Raw genomic sequence first — 11,638 nt, 5'->3', positions numbered from 1 at the left:
AGATGTCATATTACCCCCTCATGCTGCTGTGTAACAACTTTTGAATAGTTACTGTCAAACAACCCTCGGAGTAATAGACGTCTATTAGTGCCCTCATAGCCTCATAGGCAATAAGTGCATATGGTTAACATGCTCTCTATATATTGTATTTTGCAACAGACTGCGATGAATGTAGTACCGGGCACCATCAGTGTGCCGATGAGGCATCTTGTATTAATACACAAGGATCTTATTACTGTGAATGTAACACTGGATATAGTGGGAATGGTTTCAACTGCACAGGTAATGTGTATATTTGATATATACTTATTTACTTACTTACCTACCTGTCTATCGGTACGTCTGTTCACCTATCTGTATTGTTTATATCAGACTCTACTTCATAAATTCCTAATTTTTCTTTCCGGGATTTATAAATTTGGAAAAATCTCAAATGCATTTTTCTGTTATTAGCCTAGTATATATATAATAGAATGAAAATGAAAGTTCTACAATTACCTTACAGACAACAATGAATGCGTTGATGGGTCAGCCTGTTCACAACATGCCAACTGTACCAACACTGAAGGCTCGTACATGTGTGAATGCACAGATGGCTATGCCGGTAATGGTTTAGTATGTAACGGTGAGTTGTATCGATTGTATCCATGGTAGCTGTTATAAGCAATATCTAGGTAACAAAGATGGCGCATTTTGGGGACAAATTGAACACGACGATGAACACTGTGCCAATATATTTTACGCGAAGCATGCAAGTAATTCATTCATTCTCTTTGTTGTGGAACTTTGTGAGGTTGTGATAGACTGCTAAATGCTAATACTATTCTTATCTCCCCACACAAACTAACAGATATAGACGAATGCCTTACACCATGGAGGACTGAATGTGACTTAGAATATGGTAATTGTTTGAACACACTTGGTGGCTATGAATGCCAATGTATAGCCGGATTTCAAGGAGACGGAACAAACTGTACCGGTAAGTTTTAAATGACATTTTATTCGTCTAGCACACAGAATGAAATTTTTACTGAGGTTGCATACAACGAAGCAAACCCTTAAGAGACAAAATTGTATCCTTAATGGCCTCCAGTCAAAATGGACAACATTAAAACCGACTAACACCCAAATCTATGCTTTGTAATTCACCAATGTGTCACTCCATGTACATAAAGAAAATTACGTCATAAAATGCTGACATTATTTTAGGCTATGACACGTCTACTTTCGAAACAGTTTTTGACTGATGGAAAGTAGTAAATATGGAATATGAAATATAAGTTATACTTTCTTTCACTTGTAGCCACTCCATTGTATATTTATTATATATTATTATATATACGATTTACTGCATATGTATATATAACAGACATATAAAATATGACATATTACAATATTCTTTTTATTCTATTCTTATAACATAGATATCAACGAGTGTTTGAGTAACTATGGCAACTGTGGACACCCATTGTGTGAAAATCTGTTCGGTGGTTATCAATGTTCCTGTCTATCAGGCTATATCTTGGACGCTGATGGCATCACTTGTAATGGTAAGAAGACATACGAATACAAAGTACAATTATGTGTAACAGCTTACTAAATACATCAACATTTGAATTTACTTATTTAATTTTTCGACCAGCACTGATGAAACACCACAATATATTCATTCTCAGAAAGTGTAACCTTTTTTCTATTCTACCTCGTCTTTCCTCTGCATAAACGTTACATCGATCTCATCAAAGTTCCTCATTACCAATTATAATTAATCAGTTGTTGCTGTCATTAATTTGTTATAAAATTGATGCTGTCATATATGTTAATATCCACGCTGTGTATATAATCTCCTGGCAAAACGGGTTTATAACTGCCATAGAGAAAAAATGACTGAAAGTCAGTGTCTTTGTACTATTTCATTTTATTTTACAGATATTAACGAATGTTATCTTGGTACCGATGATTGTCCACAAGGCTGTAATAACACTGTTGGTGGAGAGACCACGTGTTATTGTTATGAAGGATTCCAGTTAGATAATGACAATACATGCCAACGTAAGTCTAAGACACAATGTTTATTGTTATTGTTATTGTTATTGTTATTGTTGTGGTTTGTTGTTTGATAATTTGTTATCAGGGAAACTGCACAACAGAAGATGCCACAACTTCTGTTTTACCAACAACTCCAAGCCTAACAACTGTTACTGCCGCCACCACCACCACCACCACCACCACCACCACCACCGCCACCACCACCACCACCACCACCACCACAACAACAACAACAACAACAACAACAACAACAACAACAGAATTGGCGACATCTGCACCAACACTAACAACTACTAGTGTGCCAACTACTACAGAGGAGGAATTGACAACATCTTCTCTCACACCACCTAGTCCCACAACAGTACCGTTCTTTGTACATATTTAATTCCTACAAGATTTGTAACTCGATCTGTGATTATTTTATATCATTAATTAAAATTGTTTATGTGATTTACCTTCATTTGTTTTTACATATTTGCACATTTTCAGGGTCAGCTATTTGAATCAGTTTAATGTGTCCTTCTTTTTTTTCTATTTTTAGCTGTGGAAAGTTGTTCACAACTGAACTGCACCAACGGTGTTTGTTACACTTTAAATGGTACTGAGCAATGTCTGTGTAACAGAGGTTACAAGTTCGACAGGGGCAATGACACAGTTTGTATTGGTAAGTAAATTGTTGATTTTCTGACTTCCCTGAGCTCATTTAGATCAACGTGGTCAAGAATTAAGGAAAGCGGCAGTTTTCAAATGTGACTCCGCAAAAATTATCACGAGTATGACACCCCTCCCCCACGTTTTTTTTATTTCACTTCGTCCAGTTTTTATACAAGTTAGTTATCAATTCATTCACTGATAGCCATCAACATAGCTATGAACATTACTAATAATGTCAGCTCTGCGTATTCAATTTTCAAAATATCTAAACACTGGTTCGTAATACCGTCTGTTATTATATTTCATTCTGAAGAACAATAGACAGTATCACCATAAATTCAATTGATCGGATATTTATATCAATTTCAAAAATTGACATGTTTGAATTCTTAGTCATTTTGGTTCATGACTAACTTGATCATGTAATCTAACACTTTTTAGACATAGACGAATCGACCGACCCAGATCATCCACATCGTTGCGAGCAGATTGTCACTAACACTATTCCTGGTTACACATGTAGTTGTAACGATGGTTTCACGATCAACATTGATGAACGAACATGTTCTGGTAAGCGCTTTTGACATTACATAACATTAGCTTTAAGTTACATGGAGCAATGAACACATAATACAATTGAATTCGGCCAAGCATCTGAGTTTGCCTGTAACGAGCTGTGCTAAAAATATCCATTTTTGGGGAGTTCTTTCTCCCTAGTCATTTCTAGCATAGTTTTGTTATCAAGAGAAATTCATAGCTTGAGACAGGCTAACACGGATGTTTGGTCAAATTAAACTATAAATCCATGTTTTGATTTAAATTATATTTAAAGTAATTTAAAACCCAATTTAAGCATTGTATCACTGTTACTTTGCAATGTAAATATTACAATGTACATAGTTCACATGAACGTATATAGTAATATAATTTATAATTTACCCTAGAATTTTCCATTACACAAAAGAGGAAATTTAAAATAACAAACCGTGATATCATGAATAACGACATTCCAATCAATACGTACTACGCATTTTTTATCATTATTAGTCATATTATGAATACAAAATTGTCTTAGTAAGTATAATTAAAGGAAAAATAATCGCAATTATAAACACGTGATCATAAACAGCGCCATCTATCTAGCGTGAATGAGACTGACAATCTATAGTCGAAAGCTCTCAACTTATCAAATTATGTTGTGTGTGTGTACTTTTTTGAAATTTTAGTACTCAATTGTAATTATATTCTACTATCATTTGCTTCTAGATATTGATGAATGTAGTGAAAACAGCACTGTGTGTAACACCGATGGGCATCAAGTCTGTGTCAACACTTATGGTGGCTATGATTGTGTCTGTGATAGTGGCTTCCAAAATGTCACTGATATATGTCAAGGTGAGTTCACAAGTTGGAAGCCAACACTTGTATTTGATCAATTGAAGGACACGCCTGGTAATATTTATTTGAATCGATTTTGATTTTTCTTTGTTTGATGCACGTTGTAAACTGCAATTCAGTAAACTTGAAGATGTGATGTGTTGAAGTGATACAATGACCATTTCTATAATATATACAAGCTTTCAATAGTTGTAAAGATGAAAGATAAGTGCAAGGGAGGGGCTCCGTGGTTTAATAAACATCAATTACAGAATTGGCGGAAATGTTGAAAACAAAATAATGACTTTTTTTCTCCGTTTCCTCAGATGTTGATGAGTGTGGTGACAACATTGCTATATGTGGCAACAACGCGTACTGTAACAATACTATTGGTTCCTATTACTGTGACTGTCTGCATGGATATATGGGTGATGGATACACCTGTGAAGGTATGATATGACGTAATAAATTCATATTCAAATATCATACATTGTATTGTCAGTTGTGTGCTGTATTGATAAATGATTCTAGACAACTCATTCAAAGAAATGTTAAAAAAAAACGTTTTGAAACACATTTTGATTATTGACCCCTCTCCAGTGTTAATTTTTAACTAATTACGTTTTTTTTATCCTTATGTAGATTTGAATGAATGTGGGCTACCATCCTCCTGTGATGATAATGCAAATTGTGTCAACACAGACGGTTCTTACAACTGTACCTGTCAAGATGGATTTGAAGGAGATGGACAGAACTGCCAAGGTAGTGTGGATATATTACACTAGGCATTGCATTTCACGTTAAGTTTTATATACAATGTTAAACGCAAACAGTGAATGTTTTTTGGAGCATGATGCTTAAATCAGTTTGACGAAGCAAATGATTGATACTATCGCTCTCTAATATACATTAGGTGGGATTTACAGACTTAACTAGAAGTTGTCCACTCTCTGTTGATGGTCTAGGTGGGTCAGTACTTAATTTCTAACGAACTAGATATTGATGTACAACGTATGGTCATGTGATGCCAACTTCAAACGAAAGAAGTTCTTCTCAAAATTTTGGTATTGATTAAAAGGTTTATGTGTATTATTGATTGCATTATTGTTCTTTCCTCTATTCTCAGACGTGAATGAGTGTACCACAGCACAGGATAATTGCAACGACGACGCAAATTGTACAAACACATTAGGATCATATTCATGTGTTTGCAATTCCGGTTTTCAAGGAGACGGTGTGCTTTGTTATGGTATGTACACGCTTTCCAAAAATGACACCACAGCCTGTGTATCACTATAATAACAAACCTTCAAATTTACGATAACGTTTGGATGTGATGAATGGCTTGAAATGAGAAGTTGAATTTAAGATGAATCTACCCATCCATCCGTCCATCCATCCACCATCCATCCATCCATCCATCCATGCAGAGAAACGGACAAACAGACAGACAGACAGACAGACAGACAGACTGGTGTCTGACTGTGTGTATGTGCGTGATTTCATTGTTTTTAAACTTCGTTTTCTCATAATTACTCCTTTCTTTGATAGACATTAACGAATGTACCTTGCCGGACAATAATCCCGCCAAAGCATCATGTGACGCCTTAGCTACCTGTAACAACACGTATGGAAGCTATGAGTGCTCCTGTCTCGATGGTTACCAAAGTCATGGCAACAACTGTACAGGTAAATTGTAATAGTCGTACAAAACCCCTTCCACCGCCTTTTCAGTTGTTCTTGAGAATTTATAGGTTGTTTAATTTAAACTCGTTCGTGATGGTTTTCCTTGGTAATATTGAAACAAGAATTCTAAGAGTTGTATCTGCAGAGCCTACTTAACTTTACAAGGTAAAATAGCACGGCTGAAAATACAGTTAGTATTATTCGATTTCATCCAGTACTTAAACCACTCATCCAAATAATCTTTCACATTCCTTCATTTTCAACATTGGCCTTAAACCCAATAAAACTATTTAGCAATAACCCTATCATGTTTCTAAGATCTTTTCATCATGTCCATTTATTTTGCCTTGCCTTACAGACATCAACGAGTGTGCCAGTTCTTCGACCAACGACTGTGGCGTTAACGCTGTCTGTGAGAACATTGAACGTTCGTACATCTGCACATGTTCCTCTGGCTACCGTTCCCAGGGTAGATATGACTGCGTAGACATCGACGAATGTGTAGAGAATCCCATGATTTGTGATGACAATGCTGCCTGCACAAACAGCCCTGGGACATACAGTTGTGCATGTAACTCTGGTTTCCAAGGCAACGGTACATTTTGTACAGGTACGAATTATTCCCCCCCCCCCCGAAATATTTTGTAGTACTTTTTTCAATCCAATGATAATATGTTATGCCTCATATAATAACAGGGATGAAACGGGCTATTCATATTATCTAAATATCTGTCTCTCATTTCCATGCATTTTATCCAAAATTGAGTTACATCTGATACATTCATAACTTTAAAAACATATTCACTTTAAAGTAATCACTTCTACCAACCCATAGAGAACATACATTTTGAATATATGTAAATTTTGTATTAATCACAGATCTTGATGAATGTTTATCGGAAGTAGACAATAACTGTGACCCGGTTGCTCTATGTACCAACTATATCGGTTCCTATACATGTGACTGTCCATCTGGTTACTTAACGGTTAACAACAGTGCAGGAAGAATCTGTGAAGGTAGGTACTTTAATACAGACTGTTGGTATAAAGGCCTGGTTATTCCTTAGCTTTCCTGTGTATTTGGACTAGATTACCAAAAATATTCATCAAATTGTTAGAACAAATAACATAAGCGATTCAGCTTTTATATGACATTTCTGTAATTTTTAGGACATTTTATTCTATATTTGTGCATGCGGTTTGTTTTTATTTCGGTATTTTCTTCGATGAAAGGAACCCGATATAAGCCATAGATTACTCTCTCTCTCTCTCTCTCTGTGACCAATATCCTAAAGGTTACTGTATGTTTGATAGACTCTAATAATTTTACTGTGTTTTATAATCTACCGTAGATTTTGATGAATGCTTAAATGAGAGAGATGAATGTGACACAGTTGCTGGTTTATGCACAAACACTGACGGTTCTTATTACTGTGAATGCACGAATGGCTATGAAGGCGATGGAACTACATGTACAGGTAAAATTAGGAGGACAATACCTTCTCAATCAAGTCAACTTTCAATTCTACAATTGAAGGTTACACCTGCTAACGGTGACAATATCTTGACAATCAAGTTAACTTTCAATCGTACAATTATATTGAATATTCCAATATGTCTGTCTACTAGTAGTTCGAAACTCGTCTATCTGCAGCATCTATCGTATCTGAAGTGAACCACTTAGAATGAATTGATCCAAAGTGCAATGCTAACTTACTTCGATAGGTATTGGCCAAATTCATAGTTACCGAGAAGTTTCGGAAAGTATTTGCGTATAGAACTTGGTCAATAAATAACGTTTTGCTCGATTTAATAGTGTTATTTTATCAGTACATTATTTAATACTGTGTCGACAGGATTCACCCTAACATACAATTCATATATGCATGCATATTTGACACGTTTAAAAGTGTGCTTATTTTAAAATTATATTTAGTTTATGAAGGTTTTTGTTGTTTATTATTTTACATATATTACATATTAGAAATAACACACCGTTTATTAGGTCCAATACATCTGAATATTAGCCACAGACTTGTTACCCAGTTCAGCTCGGACGAAAGCAATTATGCTAGTGGAGTATATTTTATAACTGAATTGTTTTCTCACAGATATTGATGAATGTAAAACCAAACCATGTGACAGTGGAGTTGATGAAAGATGTGTGAATATCCCGGGAAATTACACCTGTCAATGTTTGATTGGATTCCATAGACAGGATGGTATCTGTCAAGGTATGTATGCCATACACGCCATCAATAACTTGTTTTGACTTTATTGTATCATGTCTAGGATATTGTCTTTGTTACGGTACAGTTTTAATTTGGAAGTCTTAGAGAGATTATTTCTGTTAAAGGCCTTAGTGTCAGTTTATCAGTGGAGCCATTTTGGATTACAAAGCATCATTATATTGTTCTTCAACAACCTTGGCTATATCTCTGTCAAACAACTCTTTATCATTCCTCAATTTTAATCCAAATCCAAATCCGAACTGGACCTTTGATTTTCAGAAACCTTCTATTGTCTGTCTGTCTGTCTGTCTGTCTGTCTGTCTGTCTGTCTGTCTGTCTGTCTGTCTGTCTGTTATATTTCTCGTACCTTTTTCCTGAATTATCACCTTTACTAATTAACTGTGTATATTATTGCATCGAATCATAACAGCTTTAGTATTGCCAATGATTAGCAAGCATCATAAATATGTACATATGGTGGTAATGATATTTTTTAAGGATTGGGATAGAAATTAGTAAATTGATGATATATCTCGATTTTGTTGACAGAAATTCGATCATTTGAAGCCACCGTGGTTTTCATTGGTGAAAGGGGTTTGGTATGGACGTACACTGAAGACTTGGACTCTAGTGGCAGCGTAAAGTACCAGACATATGCTACTGTTGTAACAGAAGATGTAAGACTATTTTCTAATCATTCTTCTTTGTAATTGTTAGCAATCTGAGCTAGGCGTGATACAGACTTTATTGATTCCAAGTACAATTATGGAGCGCACTCGTGTTCTAAGGGGTGATATCAATAGTTCAATGTAGGGTATAAAAACCTCAATTCTTATACTTAGGCCTCAGACACCCCCCCCTCCCACTCTTCTAACTAAACTGGCCAAAATTGTAAATAATTACTTCAAACCAGTCAATTTCAAATCAGTACATAGTAGTGTGCAATTCTATGAATATAAAGCCAGTTTGTAGTGAGTAAAGAATAACAACGAATACACTTTATAAATAGAAACAAGATAATTTACAAACCTAGCACTATAACGAGTCGTTACTTTACGCTATGATTGTTTGTTTTTTCTGTATACAGCTCGATATCTTATTCCAAAACAGCAGTTTAGCAACCGATTATTTAGGAAGTCGTGTAACATCAATGGAAGATGGCAACCCAAACGTTATGGTTATATTTCTTCTGGACTTCATTCCGGAATCAGACGTTACCGCAGATGAAATCGAACAAGCATTTGCAGCTGGTTTGAGTGGCAGATATTCAAATATTATAAGCGGTGATGATTACGTCATCCCAGAGACCTTCAAAGTATTGGTAGCAGGTAACATTACCTACTAAATATTGAATTTGTGCAATAATTATTCTTGTCTTGTCTTTCAGTTAGATATATGAATGGTATCCTCTTGTAATTAATTTGCTTTAGAAGTATTAATTTATTATTCATGAGAGCTCGAGAGTGAATGTTTATGGACTCATAGTTATGAAAAAGTGAAAATGAAAAATTGCACAAATGAAAAATTTCTCTCAGAATCGCTGTAACTAGACGCAGACATGCAGGCGCCAATGTTTTGATGTCTACGTTTGATGTCTGCCCGTTGACACGTTTAGTTCCTCTCATTTATACAAAATGTAGCAAGAAATATTTCATTCAATCTTACTAATAGCAAATGCAGTTTGTATTATACAGAGCCAGTGAACAGTAACCTGCAATGCGCTGTATTCAACTGTCGCTACAATATAACGTAGTCTTGGTGACTAAAAACTCCACATGATTTTACCAACTAGTATACATGTATACAGTGTACTAGACTGGTTTACTCATTCACATCTCATCTGTATCCCAACAGTTAACAACCCGTGTCTTGACCAGACAGACAATTGTGATGAACATGCAAGTTGTGTGTTTATTGGAAATGGCAATTATACATGTGTTTGTGACTCAGGCTGGACAGGTAATGGATCTCTGGGAAATTGCATAGGTGAGTAGATAAAGCTCTATTTAAATTCTGTAATTGTCTTTCTATATATCTACGTCAACAAGTTAATTTTTTATGCTCCAAAAAAATGCATCTCATAGATTTCGATTTTTAATTGAAAGCTATCATACTTGTGTACAGTGTGCAATGTGTTAAAGTCAACCATTTTATTTCAGTTGATTGTTACATATCATCAATACGCAATGTCTTTGAAAGTGTGAAGTTGCCCATGGTAACTGACGGGTGGGGGGGGGGGTGCTGTTTGGCAACGATACGACTTCGGTTGTCCAGAACAGTTTATACTAAGCATTATACATAACAGACACACGGTGTCTATATAAAGTGTGACGTGTTTTATGTAAAAATGATTATTTTATTTAACGTTCATAACTGTACTTTAGATTCGAGAATTCTTATCCAGATTATAGAACTCATTCGGGGTTTATGTTCTTAAACTCCGACATTGTTTGAACCTTTAATTGATGAAATGAAAATCAAGTACACTGGAACATGATCTGAAATAGAAAATTGGGTTGATATTTATATTTTCCTTCACATAGATATCAACGAATGTGCTACAAACGATAACCTCTGCAATGACACAATTACGGAATGTGTGAACACAGAGGGCAGCTATCAATGCGACTGTATACCCGGCTATTTCAAGATGGACGCAGGCAACCAGACATGCATATGTAAGTATTCAATATGAATATTCTACAAATAAGGAAAATACTAAAAGGATTAAAATCATTGCATTGTCCACGTATATTAATTATTACTAAGTGACTAAAATCAAGAACAAAAATATTTCATATCAGCTATTCCAATGGCGGGAACCGTCTGTAACTATCGTCAGTATCAACATGGCACAGGATTACACCGTTGGTTGCAGGGTAGGAAGTTGGGCATTAGTGTCACCGCGTACAGACATTGAGGACCGTCAATTTCTGTAGCGACTAGCTATATGTTAGATAACCCTGAAATTCAACTAACTTGTGGTATGACAGTATCAGAGAATTGCTAAATACTTTCTATTCTACCAGATTTTAAAAAAGTTGTCTGGATGTGACATCGCCTTTTTATCAAGTTCAAATGTTACATTAGAATTCTACCGTGATACATGACGTGAAGAAAGTATATGGTTGGCTTAGAAAATGTTAGCAAACACTATGCACAATTCGATACCACGTTGTGCTCATTAAATCTACATCAAATGTCAAAACATGTTAAGAGGTATTGAATATTTTTTTAAATTTTCAAATTAAATGAATGAAAATTTTATTTTTGTTTATAGATGCCCGAGCACTGTATGGTGAGTTCTCAATATATGAAGTAAACGGGAACCCAGCAACCTTCACTGACACATTATCGGATTCTACAAGTGTAGACTTCAATAGTCTAGAGATCAAGGTTCAGGAAGTGGTCAGTTGTATTTTTGTATGTCTGTCTGTCTGTCTGTCTGTCTGTCTGTCTGTCTGTCTGTCTGTCTGTGTGTGTGTGTGTCTGTCTGTCTGTCTGTATGTATGTATGTATGTATGTATGTATGTATGTATGTATGTATGTATGTATGTATGTATGTACGTACGTACGTTCAGCAAGTAGGTATGTGTTATATGAAATAGAGTGTGGATATTGTTGTCCTCTATCAGTCTGTT

The 11,638-nt window shown here is 35.4% G+C and overlaps 1 protein-coding gene across 1 annotated transcript in view; it reads left to right on the top strand.

The window, feature by feature from the left end:
* LOC144447778 (uncharacterized) overlaps positions 1-11,638 on the top strand; it is a 77,948-nt gene that overhangs the window by 62,618 nt on the left and 3,692 nt on the right. Inside the window, exons 27-47 of the mRNA XM_078137860.1 lie at positions 160-282; positions 506-625; positions 851-979; positions 1,425-1,550; positions 1,930-2,052; positions 2,591-2,713; positions 3,145-3,273; positions 3,970-4,098; positions 4,407-4,529; positions 4,723-4,842; positions 5,207-5,329; positions 5,632-5,769; positions 6,125-6,376; positions 6,646-6,783; positions 7,119-7,244; positions 7,878-8,000; positions 8,547-8,674; positions 9,085-9,325; positions 9,852-9,983; positions 10,541-10,675; positions 11,278-11,405. Coding sequence (XP_077993986.1) covers positions 160-282; positions 506-625; positions 851-979; positions 1,425-1,550; positions 1,930-2,052; positions 2,591-2,713; positions 3,145-3,273; positions 3,970-4,098; positions 4,407-4,529; positions 4,723-4,842; positions 5,207-5,329; positions 5,632-5,769; positions 6,125-6,376; positions 6,646-6,783; positions 7,119-7,244; positions 7,878-8,000; positions 8,547-8,674; positions 9,085-9,325; positions 9,852-9,983; positions 10,541-10,675; positions 11,278-11,405 — 2,909 coding nt within the window. The remainder of the gene's footprint in view (positions 1-159; positions 283-505; positions 626-850; positions 980-1,424; positions 1,551-1,929; positions 2,053-2,590; positions 2,714-3,144; positions 3,274-3,969; positions 4,099-4,406; positions 4,530-4,722; positions 4,843-5,206; positions 5,330-5,631; positions 5,770-6,124; positions 6,377-6,645; positions 6,784-7,118; positions 7,245-7,877; positions 8,001-8,546; positions 8,675-9,084; positions 9,326-9,851; positions 9,984-10,540; positions 10,676-11,277; positions 11,406-11,638) is intronic.

This window comes from Glandiceps talaboti, chromosome 16 (genome assembly GCF_964340395.1).
Source record: "Glandiceps talaboti chromosome 16, keGlaTala1.1, whole genome shotgun sequence".
Taxonomy (NCBI): domain Eukaryota; kingdom Metazoa; phylum Hemichordata; class Enteropneusta; family Spengelidae; genus Glandiceps; species Glandiceps talaboti.
Note: the sequence above shows the minus strand (reverse complement) of the source record. Positions and strands in the feature narration are given on the sequence as shown.